Source organism: Siphateles boraxobius, unplaced genomic scaffold, assembly GCF_051911475.1.
Source record: "Siphateles boraxobius isolate OS27281-9 unplaced genomic scaffold, OSU_SipBor_1 130, whole genome shotgun sequence".
In the NCBI taxonomy this organism is placed as follows: Eukaryota; Metazoa; Chordata; class Actinopteri; order Cypriniformes; family Leuciscidae; genus Siphateles; species Siphateles boraxobius.
Window position 1 is genome coordinate 1,604,521 of NW_027508734.1, and position 19,983 is coordinate 1,624,503.

Here is a 19,983-nt window from a genome sequence, read left to right on the forward strand (position 1 = left end):
CACGATACGGCTCCCTGCGGTGAGCCCGTGTCTTCCCTCGGCAGAGTCTCTCTGCCGTCACTGTCCGGTGTGTCTCCCCCCGTCTTAGGCTGGAGCCACCCCAGTGACATTCCATATGTTAGACTGCCCGGTTTCCGCCCTGTTCATATGTGTATTCTCCACATTACCTCCCTCTGGGTTGGATGTGGCTTCCGCAGCGTCCCTTCCTTCCAACGTACGGGGAACGCTTTCCCAGTGGTCCTGTAGGAACAGCAGTGACTTCCCTGGCCTAAGCCCTGTCCTTCCCCGCCTTAAGTTTGCGGGGGCATCAGGAGGCTTTGGTTTAGGCACTGGAAGGTGGCAGCGTTAGTGGCGTGTTCAATGGTTGATCCCATTTCAGTCGCGTCGACTACGTCCGACGTTATCGACTGAAAGGGAACGTCCTGGTTGCGTATGCAACCCACCGTTCCCTGAAGGAGGGAACGGAGGACGTAGTCCCCTTGCCACTACCGCTGGACCACCGCTGACCCCGGGTTACTCTCGGCTCCTCAGCGAAAAGCAACTAGTGCGTGCATCCACTTCCGTATTTATACCCGCGCCGCGGGGGCGGAGTGTGTGATGCGAATCACGCACGCCAATTACATTGGCTCGTTCAATAGTACTCGAAGAAGACAGGCTCCCTAGCGTGATCCCATTTCAGTCGCGTCGACTACGTCCTCCGTTCCCTCCTTCAGGGAACGGTGGGTTGCATACGCAACCAGGACGTTCTTTTTGTTGCCTGAATGACTGTTTTGGACATGCTAATAAACCGGTAAGAATTTAAAGGATTTCTTCTAAACTCTATTTCACATCGCCGTCATTTTTTTTTTTTTTTTTGCTGAAAAACTCTGAAATAAGTGGTACGACTGAACATTTTCTTTTAAATGTCCGTCTTGTTTGGACTCGTCTTGGCTCAAAGCCAGTGGCGGCTCGTCGGGGGAGGGAAGGGAGGCCAGCCTAGCCAAAAGTTTGAGGTGAAAATGGCCGAAGGATGATTTAATCTAATACAATTCCCAGTTATTAAGGTTATGTCTCAGAATGTGTATTTCTTGATTGTAATTTCACCACTGTAAGTGAAACCACCTCAAGCTTCTTCCCTGAATGTGCCAAAGCTGCGAAATGAAAATCTGAGGGAATAGAGAAAAGGAGGGGGAGGCAAATCCATAGCCGGATACTTGTGCCTTCGTTGCTAAAATAATTAGCAAATCACCATCAAGTATTTCACTTTCAGCGATTATGAGTGTTTAGAAAAGTAACATGGTAGAGACGTAAATTACTTGATATTAGTTTGAACTGCTTCCGCTGATGTAACAATCGAGAGTAGAGATATTGAATTTTTGATTGCAAACAAATTAACTAAACTACCATTCAAACAACAGCTACAAATTAAAAATGAAGGAAGACCTCATGCCTAAATTGGATATAGGCTATAGAACAATCAGCTTCACTAAACGGCCGAACGTGCTCTTTTAACACGGACATTTTAAAGCAGCTAAACTTTTGTCTGCCTTTTACCCACCACCCGCCACTGCATGCCAGGAATTGTTTTTCTTTGCGGAAGCTTTGCATTTAATGACTGATATAAAGATATATATATCACGTATATTTGCAGCAGAGATAGAAGTTTTGATAAGCTCGGAAGAAAAGGAAAGGCTTTTCTTTTCAACTTAGCTCACTCAAAGACAAAGACAAAAGTTGAAGTCAAAAAAAGTCAAGACAAGTTTTTATTTATTCTCTAGGAAATCTGGCAGTAGATGGCGCCGCTACACAGTCGTCAACATCTGGGCACTGGTTTGCTGTAAAGGCCATTGATGGTAATCGAGGTCTCCAGCAGTTGTACACGGGATGCTCCTCAACCCTTAATGAGACTAATCCGTGGTGGAGGCTGGATCTGAAACAGATTTACAGAGTTAGTAGAGTGGTCGTCACTAACAGAAACGACTGCTGTGCAGAACGAATAAACGGAGCGGAGATTCGCATCGGGAACTCTTTGGAGAACAACGGCAACAACAATCCCATGTGAGACTCTTGAGGTTGAATGAACATGAGAGAAATGCGAAGACTCAACACACTATCTCCTTCATCAGTTTCTCTCTCTGTCTGTAGATGTGCTGTTATTCCTGCTATTCCAGCTGGCGAGTCCTACAATTACTCCTGTGGTGGGATGGACGGACGTTTTGTGAATCTGATCATTCCTGGAGACATGAAGACACTCACTCTCTGTGAGCTGGAGGTTTATGGAGAAGGTGAAACATCATTATATTTTTTGTCCACAAGACACAGTGAGAAGTTTTAATGAACACAAAGTCAACTAATTCATATATTTACATGCATGAATGTATCTTTGTTCAGGTCCCTGTTTAAAAAGGACATTTGTAAGAATGCAGTTCAACTCCATCAATGATTTGACTGACCCTTCAATGAGAGAAAAAGTTCTGAAACCGGTGAGAGAAAGAAACCAATTCAACCTTATAGATCTAATGGTAGTTTACAGTGATCATGAAGGTTGAATGGGATTAAAGCGATGTGATAAAGTTAGTTTGAGATTTGAGCATATATCATCATATTCTGAGGCCAAATGTAGCTGCCTTCAAAAAGTTATTGAAGGAAAAAATGTATGACTATCTTGTAAGATTAATCTAAGCGGTTTATGCAACTGGTACTAATTTTAGTATGAATGTTATTTTCAGTTGGGATCTGCTCTTGCTGATAGAGGATTCACAAATGTGACACTTGGATGGTCTCAAACTCCTAAACGGGTTATCCAGAAGGTGAACAATGATAAACGTGAGTCTTATAATGACTTATAAAATAAGCTGCACAAGTAGGAATGATTATTAAATTGTTAAGAGATGTAATAAGCAAATGTTTTATTTGCAGGTCGTTGCAGTAAAGCAAATTAACACTCGGGAAATCAAGACTTTCTTCAATTCCTTAAATTCACATTCATTAAAGACAATGAATCTGATTCTACATTTCTTTATAATTATGTGTTTACAATGTAAAGACTCTTAAAGGACTTCTACTTGCTTCCCTGTTACTGTTATTCACATATCTAAGAACTATAAAACACCTTGTGTAATTGTGTATTGTCAACAAACAGAGATAGTAATACATGTACTAATAAAAAAATTAGTAGGTAAAATAGAACATAAAACTGAGTTTTATTGAATGAAAAAATATGTTTTAACCAGCTTTTTAAAAATATAAATGATAGTAGCCTCTTTTACTTCATCTGGCAGACAATTCCACATTTTTGGAGCATAGTGGCTAAAAGAAGTACCACCAGATCGTTTATGATTTTTTGTATAATGTGCCAGAAGGCTAGCACTAGAGGATCTTAAAACTATGATTCGGGTCATATCTCGACAGACAGTCTGAAATGAATAGAGGTGCCAGATTGTGCAGTGTTTTATAAACTAATAAAAGAACCTTAAAATCAATTATTTGATGAACTGATGGGATCAGATGCCTGAGAAACTTGTAGGAGAATAATCGTTGGAGTATAACATTGGAGAGAACTCACACTAGCCCAAACTATGTCTATAAACAAGATCTGACGCTGAACTGGTGCGAGGTGTGTGCTTCAGGCTATGTTTACACGGAAACGATCTGAAGAGAAAACGCAAAAGTGGCGCTGCGTTATCACTTTTTATTCTGCGTTTAGACGAGCGTTATCGGGGGGAAATCCACGTGCATATGATGACGCAAAAGTGTGTGAAATTCGATGTAGTATGCACTCCAGGCAGCTAGGTGGCAATGTGAAGCACTGCGACACAACAACACCAATATCTGAGAATATTTTGTACAACTGCTGAAAAGACTATTGTACGTTTATCAGAGCTGCAATGGCAACTTGAAGGTCCGACGTATGGAAATAATCCGACATATTGGGGTTATTTTCCTGTAATGGCACATGCCTGTGACGTAAACACGTACGCGACGAGAGCCACAGTGAGCAGATTGGTGTTTTTACTGTTTAGATGGGAACACGACGGTGGATTGTTTTTAAGATTTCCACTCTGGAGGGTGGTTTCACTTTTTTGCGTTTTTAAGCCTCCAAAACGCCGTCGCCGTGTAAACGAAAGGCACATCCGATAAAATATTTTAACGTTTTCACCCAGAATCGTTCTCGTGTAAACAGGGCCTAAGTAGCAGAACTGTAGATGAGGGAGATGCAGTGCAGGTGTGTGAGTGTGTGTGTGTGTGTGATAGTAATTACGTGCAGGTGAGTGCCAGGAAGGATTATGGGGAATGAAGTGCAGATACGGTGTCTGTGACAGTGAACAAGAGTGCGCTGTTCCCCCGAATATCAGCACAATTTTAACTGTGATATTGATTTTAATACAACAATACAATACAAAATGAAGTGACTTCATTTTGAGTTGGTTTTAAACACAATATTGTAAATATATTGTCGGTTTTTGCTCTCTTTTGCCAATGAAAATAGTTCCAAACAAAGCCAAAGCAGAACAGTTGTTTCATCGAGCAACGGCATTTTGGTAATGAATGAATCTGTGATTTGAACAAATCGTTTGAGTGATTCAACGACCCATTTCTGAAGTCGTTAATGTGCTTCATTCCTTAATGAATCAGCCGTTTGAATAAATCAGTTGAATGAATGTTTCAGTGTCCCACTCCTTAAGACAGTACCTTGCCACCATGTGCTGACCGTTAATTTTATATTGAACCGTCTGGTGTCTGAGGTGTTTTCTGGGCCCTGGAGATGCTTTGAGACATGCCCTGCCATTTGTTCTTATTTCTGTAAATTAAAATATTTTCATGACAAAATCTTCTTCACAAGACTTTTGAGAACTGGATCTTATAGCCTAGTATTATTGCTTCAAAACGATGTGAAAATCATCCAGCTCACTCATTCACATAAAATAATATATTGACTGTGTGACCGTGAGCCTCTCCTCCGGATACTACCTGAAGACCAGCACTGGCTGATGGTGTGGCTCTCAACGATGGACATGAAGCTGTGCCTGCCCTGCAGAAAATTGAGTCCCAGATACCTAAGGTTTACTTGACGAAGGATGACGAAAGAGCCAGTCACATACGAACTGCAAGTCCCTGCTCACTATAGCATTCACTCCACCTTCCATGTCTCATTTCCAAAACCTCATCACTCCTCTGTTTCTTACTCCACAGAGTTGGATCCCATGGAGGAACCCCTTCTGCCGCTCATGGACGATGGCACCATCTACACTGTCAGCGAAATTCTGGACTCCCGACAATATGGCGGCAGAATATCTGGTGGACTAGGAAGGTTAAGGCCCTAAGAAACGCTCTTGGGTTTCCAGAGATGACATCTTAGACCCCACTCTAGAATAAGAATAATTTGTATTTATATACCGTTATTTTGAAATCGAAAGCGAGGCTCCGGTGGGAAGAAAACCGTGTATTGTTGTGTTTAATGTTGAAATGAGTTATTCTAAAACTGTACATACTTGACTTTCATACTTTAGACTATATACAGTTAAATTAATTTATAAATTTATATATATATATATATATATATATATATATATATATATATATATTTCAGAAAGTAAAAAAAGAAGCAGGAACGAACTATATACACATCCTATATTGGATATTAACATCCAATAGTGTAAATCGCGGCAGCAGCTTCAGGTTGGTAGTCCAAGGCATTGTTGTTTATCTTTACTTCCGGGGTTCTTCCCACCGGAGCCTCACTTTCGATTTCAAAATGGCGGCTGGGTGAAATAAGCGTATTAGATGCAACTTTCGAATCGGGCTTTGGAATCGGCCCTGAAATGCATAAAATATCATTGTTTGCCGATGATATTCTTTTATTTCTTACCGACCCCATGGACTCTTTGTCTAATCTACAGAATGTGTTACAATTGTATAGCACTTACTCTGGATATAAAGTTAATATTGACAAAAGTGTCATTTTGCCATTATCAGGGTTCGACTATATTGCACTTGACGGTTTTTCCTTTAAGTGCTTTCCTACTGGAATTAAATATATGGGTATTCAGGTAGATGGTAACTTAAAAAATCTCTATAAACTTAATTTGGTTAGTCTTTTAGAGAAGGTGGGTAGAGATTTAACCAATTGGATGGATCTACTCCTCACATTACTTAGTAGAATAAATGCCGTTAAAATTAATCTTTTTATTAAAAAATCTTTTTATTAAATTAATTAATTTTAATTAAATTTTAATGATTCACAATTAATTTAATTAATTAAATTTGTATACATGTTTCAATCTCTTCCAATATTTATCCGTAATTAATTTTTCACTTCTCTTAATAGGTTAATAAGATAATTTATTTGGCATCATAAAACCCCTACGGTCAGCCTTGATAAACTGGCTTTAGATTATAAGCAAGGAGGACTGAGACTTCCCAATTTTAAGATGTATTATTAGGCAGCCATATCCAGGTACTTAGCTCAGATGTTTGCCAATACCCTCTTGGCTGAATATGGAGAAATCTGAGATAAAAGAAGATTGTCCTGCCAATATTTTACATACATGGGATGAAAAACTGATCAACACAAGAACTAACAATCCCATGATTATTCATTCAGTTCAGACTTGGTATAAACTGCGGTCTCTGCTGGGACAGGGTAATTTTCTTTCCCTAAAACACCTTTATGGGGGAGTTTGGGGGAACAGATTGCTACCAATGTGTCATCAAAACAAAAATTTGAAGATATGGGCAGATAAACGAATTACACTGTTGGAGCATTGCTTTGATGGTGATGTTTTAATGTCATTTGAACAGTTAAAACATGGATAAAATTTTAGTAATAAGAATTCTTTAGTTATCTGCAATTACGAGATTGTTTAAGAGTCAAAGCAAAAACCTGTCCTAAGATACCGGATTTGACATTTATTGAGCAACTCTGTTATTCTGAAAAACCACTATATAAAACAATCTCTAGAATATATGAAGCTCTGATCTCAAATCAGCCTTTAGATGACCCAGATAAATCCAGAAGGAGATGGGAGCAGGATTTGGGGGTAAGAATAGATGGGGACCTGTGGGGTCAATTATGTAAAGATGGGGTCACCTCAACCTTGAATTCTAGGTATAGATTAATTCAGTTTCGTTTTTTTACACCAGCTCTACTACACTCCATGTAGATTACATTACATGTAGATACAGAAGAAGGGACAGTTTTGCATTCCATCTGGTTGTGTCCTAAAGTTAAGGTGTTTTGGGTGCAAATATGTGATATTATATGACAGATTCATGGAATTGATTTTCCAATGGATCCAGAGGTGTGTTTATAAGACAATTTTACCAACTCTAGCCTCCGAAACAGACAAGCTATTAAGCTTACTGAAATGTTGTTTATTATAGCTAAAAAAAAGTATTGGTTTGAAATGGAAAGCAGACACTGATGTGCCAATTGGATTGTGGTTGTCGGAGATTTGAAGCTGTGTACCCTTGGAGAAGATCACATATTCAATGAAAGCAAGGGTGAATTATCTGGAAACCTTTTTTTGAATTCTATAAATATAGTACCACATGACTTGATTTGATAAAGTAAATTTTCTAACCGTCTTAAATTTGTATCTCCCTTAATCTTTTCTTTTTGTATTTTCTCTTTTGTTGTTGTTGTTGTTGTGTTCTTTTTTGTGTGTTTTTTTTTTGGTTAATGTTGCCTCATTTGTGCCTTGTCTGATGTTTTTTTATTATATATAAAAAATAAAAATAAAACGTGCAGGGCAACCACCCAGTAGAGCATTATAATAATCTAGCCTAGATGCCATGATTTCCATTACACGAGAGTAGATGTTAAAACTTCATGCTGATTTGTACTCGGCTTTTGCCAATATAAGCACCAACTAAGACATAGCTTTACAGTAACCTATGCTTCTCCATACATTTACGCTTCTTTCCATATGGTGATGTAAATCTCCTTCTGTCTAGTGTTAACACGCGTCAGCACACACAACGGCTGCAGCCACAGTGCGGTCCCCCCATGACAACCGTCTGGATTGAGCTGAGTAGGGGAAATCTCTAGGGTCTTCAAGTGGGGACCTTCCGTCCTCAGTGTTTCGTCGACTAGCCCACGACACCTCAAGAGGGCTCGACAGTGACTCTGGCGTCCCAGAGTCACCCCCCTCCGTCCCCTGCTCAACTCAGCCCAGCTTACTGACCTCTACATCCCTCCTGCTGCTGAGACCTAACCACAATCTCACAATCTCTCCGCAACACAACCATACGCGCCAACCCGCTTGACTAAGGCTGTCGAGCCCCACTGGTGCGTTAATATGCAGTTTCAGTGGCAATGGTTCCGTATGGCATACCACCTACCGCAAAACACAATATCTGCCCAACCACCCGTCATTCACGCAATATACACAGGAACCTAATGACTGTAAATACCATACAACCTATACAAATAAACCAACAGACTCTTCAAGTTTTCAAGAATTCTACGAACCGTAGCATGGCGGCCTGTACACAGCCAGCTAGAATCTTTCCGTCTCAACCACAGCCAGTTGCTGCTCCTTTCTGCCGCTTCAGATAAGTTATTTACTGTGCGACGCAACTCTTGGCCACTGAATCCGACGTCTCTGAGGAACCGGGTTGTAGAGTGTGCCACAAAACCTCGACAACCCACTTCCACTGGATAAACCTGGACTCTCCATCCTCGCTGTTCTGCTTCAGTGGCCAGATGAGCATACCGCAGTTTCTTCCTCTCATATGCCTCATCTACCGCATCCTCCCATGGCACTGTTAACTCTATCAGTTGAACAATGCGTGCTGATCCAGACCACAAAACAATATCTGGTCGTAGGTTAGTGGTGCCAATCTCCGGTGGAAAAATAAGCCGTTGATCAAGATCAGCCAGCATCTTCCAGTCCCTAGCAGCTTCCAGTTGTCCTGGGCGAGAATTGGTGTTAGCACCTTTTCTTGGTGGTTGCTCGCCTGGGCGGAGGAATATTGTCTTCTGCGTGTAATGTTTTGCTAGAACAGGCGGCAACTTATTGGTCATACTACGCTTGCCTTCCAATGCTAAAGCCAAACATCGCAATACTTGGTCATGGTGCCAAGTAAACCGACCTTGGCTAAGAGCCACCTTACATCCTGTCAAAATGTGCCTTAGTGTGGCAGGTGATGAACACAAAGGACGAGAGGGATCCTCTCCTACCCAGAGGTTTAGGTTTTGCGGTGATTCAATTCAATTCAATTCAATTCAATTCAATTCAATTCAATTCAATTCAATTCAATTCAAATTTATTTGTATAGCGCTTTTCACAATACACATTGTCTCAAAGCAGCTTTACAGAAATTGCATTTCGGAAATGTACATAGAAAAATACAGTTAGTTAATCAAGTATTAATTTATGGCATAACATATCGCCGGCTTTGAGTCGTCTCTTCACAGGCGTCGAGTCGTCTCTTCACAGGCGTTGGGGCATCTGAAGTCTCCGTGAGAGGCTGGATACAAACTGGAGCTGACGAACGCTATTTACCTCGGGACTAGCGTCCCGAGATAACAGCAGAAAGGCAGATGGGAAATAATTAGCATAGCTGATGTTCATAATGTTAATGCATTCGAACCGATTCAGCAGTATCAAAGGTTAAGCATTAAGTGAATGCTTGGTTAAAGAGATGCGTCTTTAATCTAGTTTTAAACTGGGACAGCGAGTCTGAGGCTCGTACAATATCAGGAAGGCTATTCCAGAGTTTAGGAGCTAAATGCGAGAACGCCCTCCCTCCTTTAGTGGACTTAGATATCCTAGGAATGACCAGAAGCCTCGAATTTAGTGATCTTAAAGAGCGCGATGGATTGTATGGCGATAGAAGGTCTGTTAAATACACAGGAGCTAAACCATTTAGGGCTTTATAGGTCAGTAGGAATACTTTGTAATTGATACGTAACTTAATAGGTAACCAGTGTAGAGATGATAAAATAGGTGTTATATGATCATATTTTCTTGATCTAGTAAGAACTCTAGCAGCTGCATTTTGCACTAACTGTAGCTTGTTAATTGAGGATGTAGGACAGCCAGCTAATAAAGCATTACAGTAATCTAGTCTCGAGGTCATGAAAGTATGAACTAACTTTTCTGCATCAGAAACAGATAGCATGTTGCGTAGCTTAGCAATGTTTCTAAGGTGATGGGAGAACATAATATGTTGACCTAATAAGGAAACTGATCCTACTCTCTTCCATTGACCAAAGGTCTTGCCAGCCCATTTTGCGTTGTTCCACACTCTCTCATCTCATCCACTCTCCCTGCTTGGTCTGGGAAATGGCCTTTATACATCTCATCCTCTCCTCCTGCTTTCGCACCTCGTTGACTACCAGCTTCCTCCTTTGAGCTGGGCCTGCCTTGTGCCATTTAGGAGGAGCTAAACTGAGCCCAAAACCCCCTCTTTCATGCTGTACCTGTCCCACGAAATCCCCAACGCATTAACTAATTGTTCTGCATTTTTCATTGAGAGCATATGACGTAATTTAGATATATTTTTAAGATGAAAAAATGGGGTTTTACAGATACTAGACACGTGACTTTCAAATGAAAGATTGGTATCAAAGAGCACCACCATCCCCCCCACCCACACACACACACGCACAGAGGTTTCTAAGCGATGACGAAGACTTGACAGAGCAGCCATCAAGTGTTAGACAGTATTCTAGGTTATTTCCTGTCCAATAATTAGAATCTCAGTTTTTTCAGAATTAAGTAGTAGGAAATTGCTAGTCATCCACTTCTTTTATATCAGCTATGCATTCCGTTAATTTTGTGGATTGATAAGTTTGGTCATGGCTTGAAGAAATATAGAGCTGAGTATCATCAGCATAACAGTGAAAACTAATGCCATGCTTCCTAATGATATCTCCTAAGGGTAGTATGTACAGAGTGAACAGCAACGGTCCTAGTACTGAGCCTTGTGGTACACAATACTGAACTTTTGATCTATAAGACATCTTTTCATTTACTGCTACAAACTGATAATGGTCAGATAAGTATGATTTAATGCTAGTGCAATTCCAATAATGCCAACATAATTTTCGAGTCCATTTAAAAGAATGTTGTGGTCGATAGTGTCAAATGCAGCACTAAGATCGAGTAATACTAAAGTGTGCTTCTGCGTCGAATCGACGGCGTACCCCCGCAGACCCCTCTGCGACGCCACGAACCCCTCTCCGACCCCTCCGCCATCGCTCGACGTGCACCTCCAAAAATCTTTAACTACGCTTCGAGGCGACGCAGACCACAAGGACTGTGATTGGTCAGATGCACCGCGATGCAATGCAACCTGACGCAGAACCATAAAACGGCCACGACGCCGTAGGAGTGACGGCGTAGCTACGCCGTGGAGTTGACGCAGAAGCATAATGAGGCCTTTATAGAGAGATACAACCACGATCGGATGATAAGAGCAAATAATTTGTGACTCTGATGAGAGCTGTCTCAGTTCTATCATAACAAGCGGTTTAATCATAGCCTGTGATTTAATCATGGCCAGCTTAAATGTTTTTGGTACTTATCCTAATGACAAAGATTAATCTATGACCTCTGGAAGCATCTCTTTCAGTAGTTTAGTTGGTATAGGGTCTAACATACATGTTGTCGATTGAGATGATTTAACAAATTTATAAAATTCACCCTCTCCTTATAGCAATGCATGAATCAAATTTTTCGTCAAGGAGACTACACTGCACTGTCTGATGCAATAATGTAGTATACAGTTGCATAGTTATAATTTTCTCCCTGATATTATCAATCTTGTAAGTAAAGGAGTTCATAAAGTCATTACTGCTGTGCTGCTTGGAAACATTTGGGCTTGAAGCTTCATTTTTTGTTAGTTTAGCCACTGTTTCAAATACATACCTAGGGTTTTGTTTATTTTCTTCTAATAGGGTTGAATAATAAGCAGATCTAGCAGTTTTTAAGGCCTCTCTTTATGCAAATGTGCTCTCTGTCCATGAAATGCGAAATACCTCTAGTTTTGTTTTCTTCCAGTTGTGCTCCATTTTTCTGGCTGCTCTCTTAAGGGCCTGAGTGTGCTCGTTGTATCATGGCATTGGACTATTTTCTTTAATCTTCTTTAAGAGCAAAGGAACAACTGTGTCTAAAGTGCTGGAAAAAAGAGAGTTAAAGGTTTCTGTCGCAATATCGAGTTCTTCTAAGCTAACTGGGATGCTGAGATGATGAAACTGATCAGGAAGATTATTTAAAAAGCAATCTTTAGTGGCAGAAGTGATAGGTCTAACATACTTGTAACACGGAGTCGACTTTGCAGTAGGGATGGCCCGATACCATTTTTTTCAAACCGATACGAGTACGAGTATTTACATGTGTGTACTTGCCGATACCGAGTACCGATATCGATATTTCTACCGCAAAAGTAACTATAGGCTCCCAGAAAAGAAGACAGAAGACTATTTTAGAACACAGGTTAGAAGACTGTTTTTATTTTCTTCTCTGCTTGTTTTAACAAGTCTAAAAATAAATAATAATGAGTAAAATAATAAATGTATTAACACACAAACCACTGTTAATTTAACATAAAAGCAAGCAGTTACTGGTCTCGAATGACTGAATGCGCGCAAAGTGCACTCCCTTAATAGCCTAATTCCTAAAAAGCTGACAGTTCATAGCGATCTCACACATCTCTGTTATTATCAATGAAGCTGACTGCACAATGAATCTTTCATAATATCCACACACTGTTATAATTAGAGGATTTGCCAGCATACAGAATTCAGCACTGAACAAAAAAGTTTTGAGCGGTGACAGGAGTCTATCTTTGCGTTCAAGAAATCATCATGACTGTGATTGGCTACATCGCTCAACGCTGCAAAAATGTTATGAATAGAAACTCTGGCCTGTAAATCGTTTCTATTTTGTTTTAGTTGTTATTCTTGCTTTTCTGCAACAGATAATAATAAAATCTATTATTTTTAATATCTTTCATTCATAGATATTTCAAGTTTGCGGGAGTCCCGCGAATCGTTTTATCCTCCCGCAACCCACACACACAGAGTGAGTGCATTACTGCCCGCGCCCACACTCGGCCATCAGATCTAGTGCCACGCCGCACTCTATTCCGTTGGGAGTGCACGTCCCTATGCCTACGTTCACCTCGACAAAGCACTCGCGGCGGCCAGTTTCGTTTCGAAAAATGTACGTGGTATCGGGGCGTGGTATCAGCAAATTATTATGAGTACGAGTATATGAGGACAGTATCGACCCGATCTCCGATGCCAGTATCGGTATCGGGCCATCCCTACTTTGCAGCCTTGGCTAAATGAAGTTTACACGAGACTAGATAATGATCTGAGATGTCATCTCTCTGCTGCAGAATTTCAACGGCATCAACATTGATTCCATGTGATAATATTAGATCTAGTGTATGATTACAACAATGAGTAGGTCCTGACACGTGTTGTCTAACTCCAATAGAGTTAATAATATATTTAAATGCCAATCCCAATGCATCTTTTTCATTAGGACTTTATCTGCAGCCAGTACTAACTCTGATAGAAAGTCAGCAAATTATTTGATAAAGTCTGTATGGTGGTCTGTATACAGTATCCAGCACAAATCTCAAATGTGATTTATCATTTACGCTAGATATTGTTACATTAAGCACCAACACTTCAAACAAATTATATTTGAAATTAGACTTCTTAGTAAATAAAGTGAGGACTAGTTATGCCTTGTAAAGAATTTACGAAGGAGATTTAAAGGCTCATTTATCTAAACAGAAACATGAAACAAACACAACACAGTAATACAGAACATATAAATATTTAAGATGTATAAATATACATTTAAATAGATCTTGAACAACTGAAAACTCCCAAATATCTGGTTTGTAAATAATGCAATACTTCATTTAGAAATGATAAATTGATCATTAATAAAGTATGAAAATACAATTATTAAACACATTATAGATTTGCTTATAAATCAATAATTAAGCATTTATAACTGTATTTTTAACTTCTTGTTAATGTCTAATGCTTTATAAATGATGGATTAACTGTTTACTAATGCTTAACTAATGATTAATTGCGTGCAGTTATTATAAAGTGTTATCAAGATGGCGGAACATGTGTTTCATATTTTTCTTTTTCTTGTGTTTTTGTGATTATCTTGTTTAGTTTGTTTTATGAATTTATGGTGAATTTGGGCTATTTGAAGGCGGGGCTACCTAAGATTTGATACAACATTATCAACAACAACAACAACAATATATAAGAAAATAAAATAAACAATCTCAGTACCTTGTGGCCAATCGGGGTGCTCTGCCTATGGGGTAGCATCGTGCTGTCTTCGCAAATGGCAGACAGATTGGAGGATATCGATGGACTGGGTGCTTTGATGTGGATTATTGCGCCTTGTAATGGTGGATTTTTTCCATTCGGATGTGGCTCCACTTGAATCAAACCATTGGATTACAGCAACGCATTCTGCGGTACTGTGTCAATTGGATGATCGCCGGTTGCAGCACGTGCAGTGGTGTAGAGGAACAACGAGCGTGTGGCAGTTTGTATCTTCGGCTGCTTGCAGACAAGGACGGAGATTAGCTCCAGTTAAGAAACCCTTATTGATTCTTCTGCTTCTTCAATCAGGTAACATCCACCCCAATCCAGGCCCTGAACTGGCACAACTTGAAACCCCAGAAGATCTTAAAAACAGCAGTGGACTGAGGTTTATTCATCTAAATGTGCGCAGTTTAATTAATCAAGTTGATGCAGTTCGTGTCTGGGCAAATACGACAGATTGTGATATCATGGTTTTGTTAGAAACTTGGCTAAAATCATCAGTTACAAACAATATGATTAACATGGATGGATACAACATTTACAGGACAGATCGCACTAGTAAAGGAGAGGGAGTTGCGATCTATGTCAAAATGTCATTGAACTGCACTTGAATCGACTCGATCAGTAAACCAAAGTGTTTTAAATTGTCTGTAGTTAAGTTACATCTCCCCAACGGTGTGGATTTTACAGTAATGGGATGCTATCGTCCACCATCGGCATCTTACGAAGCTTTAACACTGCTGTCGGACTATATTAAAATGTTCTCAGACAATGACTTTGTATTACTGGGAGACCTAAATTGGGACTGGTTATCGAAAACTTCAAACGCTTTTAAGGTCATATGTGATGGCCTAAATGTTTCGCAATTAATCAACTATCCAACCCGATTGAATTTAAAACACATGGAAAAGTCCACATTGCTTGACGTTATACTTACAAATTCTCCACAGAAGTATTCTTCAGTTGGAATATTTAATAATGATGTTAGTGATCACTGTACAATAGCCTGTGTTAGAAATTGTAAACTTCGTAAATATATACCCAAATTCATTTTTAGAAGAAATTATAAACATTTTAATGAGCAAGCCTTTTTACATGACCTGTACAATAGTGAGGTGTTCTGTGTCAGTGAAATGGCTGATGTTGATCTGGCATGGAAGTATTTTCAAACAAGTTTTTTAACCTTAATTAATAAGCATGCACCTGTAAGAACATTGAGAGTGCGTCATAAAGATAATCCATGGTTTAATAATTGAATCTCTTCTTCCATTAGAGATAGAAATATTGCTTGGGCTAAGGCAAAACTAACTAGCTAGTGACTGGGAACAATATAGGGCACTAAGAAACAATTGTACTAAAATTATCAAAAATGCAAAAAGTGAGTATTACCTTAACATGATAAATACACATTTTAATGATCCTAGTAGATTTTGGAAGCTGATCAAATCATCAATTGGGTCTATGCCTGTTCCTGCAGCTCCTAATTTACTAAAGGTCAAATATGAAGAAATTAATGATAAACATGATATAGCAGAAGCTTTCAATTTATATTTTAATAATGCAGGACTAAGCTCTACAACTCAATTAGATCTTCATGTGGATCATAATGAAAAATGGCTATTCCCTTAAGTTATAATAGAAATCATTTTAATTTTCTTCCCATTTCTCCATCTTAGGTTTGTAAAGCTCTGTTAACTCTTGATTGTAAAAAGTCAGCTGTCCTGATCACATAGAGCCTTATTTTTTAAAAATATCTGCGAACCTGATAGCAGACAAGGACATAGTACTATAACTGCCACAAAGTCAGTCACTAACGACATTATTACTGGATTGGATAATAAAAAATCATGTGTTGCACTTTTTATTGATTTATACAAAGCATTTGATTCTGTGGATCACGCTCTACTATTGCAGAGGCTTAAATGCGTAGGTTTTAGTAGTAAAGTTTTAAAGTGGTTTTCAAATTATCTGACTGGAAGAATTCAACGTGTGTCCATAGATAATTATATTTCTGACCCATTAATAGTGAAGAGAGGTGTTCCTCAAGGATCAATCTTGGGACCAATTTTATTTCCCATCTATAGAAATGAATTAGGCGTAGGATTAGAGACAGTAAAAGTACACTTTTATGCAGATGATACTATTATCTATTCAATCTCTTCATCTATAAAAGTGGCAATGGACTCTTTACAGAATGCTTTTAATTAATTTAAGATTTCTCTTGATCATTTAAAATTAGTAATGAATACTAAAAAAACTAAATATATGATTTTTACCCGCTCCAGATTATCATTAAAGTATTTTATGATTACAACTATTGTAGGTACTCGGCTTGAGAGGGTTGCATCCTATTAATATCTTGGAATCTGGCTGGATGATACATTTACTTTTGATACTCATATTGATAATCTTTTAAAGAAATTGAGACCAAGATTAGGGTTTTATTTTCGCTTGAAAAAATGTTTTTCCTTTGTTGCTCGAAAACGATTAGTGGAAAGTACCTTTTTGTCAGTATTGGACTATGGTGATATAATATATATGCATGCGTCTTTAAATACTTTGAAAGTAGTATTTATAATACCAGATCAACAGTCAAACTTTTACTTACGATTCCAAATTTCCATACAGAGTTATGCAGATCAGCCTTTTCTAATTACGCTCCTTATGTATTGAATGAACTTCAGGGTATATCAAACATGAAATATTTACCATCTTTTGCTTCATTTAATACCCTTTTAAAGTCTGTTTTTAAAGAACGGTGTAAATGTTTTAACAGCTGATTAGGATTAATATTGCTTCTCAGATATGGGTACTCTTGTTTGGTAGTTATGTTGTGTCATATTACTTTGTATTTTTGTTTGTGCTGCCTATCTTGACCAGGACTCCCTGGTAGAAGAGATATTGTATCTCAATGGGACCTTCCTGGTAAAATAAAAAATAAAAATAAAAATCATACATATACTGTATATATATGAAAAAACATTTTTAAAAATCTGTGAGGATTATTTCTTCCAATTTCAACACCACTGCATGCCACTGATTCTAATGCATAACATACAAATGCTTTCAACTACAATTCATAAGAAGATAGGATTATTGTCATTTTGAACTGAAGAGACTACTGTACATTTGAGACATCCCTACAAAGAGCAAAGTCCGATTTGTCATGCATTAGGCATGCATTCTCACTCATTCTATTGTTGTGCATCAAGTCCTCCAGCAGGTGGAAACATTGACTTTCCCCTGTGATTATATGAAGGGCCGATACAGAGAAGTGAGGTGGAACAGGAGTGCGGCACAGGTGAGCTTATAAACACACACACACACACACACACACACACACACACACACACACACACACACACACACACACACACACACACACACACACACAAAAACCAATCATCAGGTGTTTCTCTTTCCACATATCGAAAATGATCATCCCTTGCTGTTACCTGAATTTGTATCCACTACTTAGATTTCTTAAAATTTGTATTTATTTAAAGAAATCCTACAGAGATATTACCTTTATGGAGAAAGAACATATGGAATATAATGTTTAACCTGAATACTGAAAACTGGTAAAACCTTTGCATGTGATTGTGATTGTAGATATTTAAATCACAGAAAGACTGTAGAGTCATTCATGCTTTACTTGCAGCCTTAATAATAAACCACCACAGTGTGGCGCTTATCCTCCACTAGGATATCATAATAATACAGTTTTTTTTTACAATATTAAATAGTGGCATAGTGAGGATAACAGCCCCGATAGCAAGCAACCATTGAAACAATGTTAAATCAATGTTAATGTGTCAACGTTAGTTGCACTGAATCAACATCACTTTCCACCCACAATTAAGGTTGATTAAATGCCATTACCATTGATTTTTCGAATGAAATTTCAACATTTTTTCAATGTTTCAAAGTGATGTTGGTTCAACGTCATGTTTGCACTCTCAGAAAATGAAACAGTTTGTACAGTATAAAAATTATTATGTCAATGAAATGTCCCCATAAAACATGAAAACCCAACCAAGTGTCTGTGTGCATGCAGTTGCATTACAGTATTTCCATCTCGTATGTCATCACTCCAAACCAAGCCTTTCCCTATCACTACGATCTGATTGGCCAAGAGAAATGTTGCAAGGCTGTGGATCGAGAAACATTGTGAAATGTTTTTAACTCTATATAAGTCAGATCCGATCTTCTGTTAGTTTCTGTTGGAGTTTTTGGAAGGATGCTCACATAATTAGGACCCTCATTGAGAGTCTCATGACGCTGGACTCCTGTGCAGCTCCAGCTCTGATTTACATCATTCAAATACACACAAAACAACAGGGAAATGATCAATGATCGAGCTGATCCAGATGGAGTGGAAAGCAGGACAAACTACAGGCCTAGAGCTCATGATGAAGAACTGTAAAATCAGCCTGAGGGGCCATCGGGTTTATATCGTTATTATTATTATTATTATTAAGATAATAGATGCATTTGCTTACATGCATTGTCTAATCATATAGATAATTGCAAGTTAGTTCTCTTTACTATTTTATTCTGCATTTGCATGCAATTTTTGGCATGCATAAATATTTACCCAAATATCTACGGATCTTTTCTGTTGTTTGCCTCGGTTAGTTTTACTAAATCTGGCATTGCTTAACAAATGAAAATATCAATGAAAATTCTCGTCTCGGAGAAATGTCTTGCAATGTTCCTCCTTTGCAATGGCTTTGGATAAAAGCATCTGCTAAGTGCATAATTGCACATGTGAATTATGATAAACATATACACTGTAGTTCACAGCATTGCATTAGCTTTTCCAAATCTGTCTCCAAAAATATGATATTCTTAGGGTACTTTTACACGACAACGATGTGCTAAAAATGGAAACATTTTTTCTTCGTACAGATGAAAACGTAATCAAAACGATCCCCATTCACACGGATCCACGAAAACGACTAATAACGCTGTATTATGCAAGTAGTTGGCGATGTAACTTTGTACACTCGAGCCGAACACACATACCTATAGACACAAATTACATAATCTATCATTTCTTTGTCCGATTTTCATTCTTAGGATGGAAATCTTGATAACACTGGATTATTACTTTGTCCTCTGGGTAATTTTCATCGACACAAAGCCAGAAACATTCACTGTAATGCACAAGTCCCTTTAAGAAAATGTTAAAACCTTTGAACAAAACTTAAAAAGTCAAAATTATGTCATACTAAGTTGAAATTGGAAAAAGTCGAAATTATGACAGCAAATATTTACATAAAAAGTAAATTAGCCAAAGTTGAAATTGACAAAAGTCGAAATTATGACAGTCAAAATGGACAAGTCGAAATTATGACATACTAATTAGAAGTTGAAATTGATAAATGTCAGAATCATGACGTTATTATGACGAAGTTGAAAAGTGTTTGGGATAGAGCGATTCACATGAATTCATATAAATTCACACAAAATCGCCACCTTGTCGCATATTTACGTTTTCCCTTGAGTTCAGGTTGAATAACCGCTGTATCTCACAGGAAAAAAAGAACTATTTTATGAGGTGTCGATTTTGAATTAATTTGTACAATGTGAATTGTATGAAAAAGTGATCATGAAGCACAACCCCTAAACATAACCACCAATTCGCCAAAACATTGAACAGTAAGGAATTGCCATGA

At 38.5% G+C, this 19,983-nt stretch overlaps 1 protein-coding gene across 1 annotated transcript in view; it reads left to right on the forward strand.

The window, feature by feature from the left end:
• Positions 1-3,470, forward strand: part of LOC143736761 (uncharacterized) — a 64,103-nt gene extending 60,633 nt beyond the window's left edge. The window contains exons 10-14 of the mRNA XM_077227452.1: positions 1,758-2,037; positions 2,125-2,264; positions 2,371-2,462; positions 2,709-2,805; positions 2,899-3,470. Of these exons, the coding sequence (XP_077083567.1) occupies positions 1,758-2,037; positions 2,125-2,264; positions 2,371-2,462; positions 2,709-2,805; positions 2,899-2,921 (632 nt within the window). The 3' untranslated portion in view covers positions 2,922-3,470. The remainder of the gene's footprint in view (positions 1-1,757; positions 2,038-2,124; positions 2,265-2,370; positions 2,463-2,708; positions 2,806-2,898) is intronic.
• Positions 3,471-19,983: the final 16,513 nt, after the last annotated feature.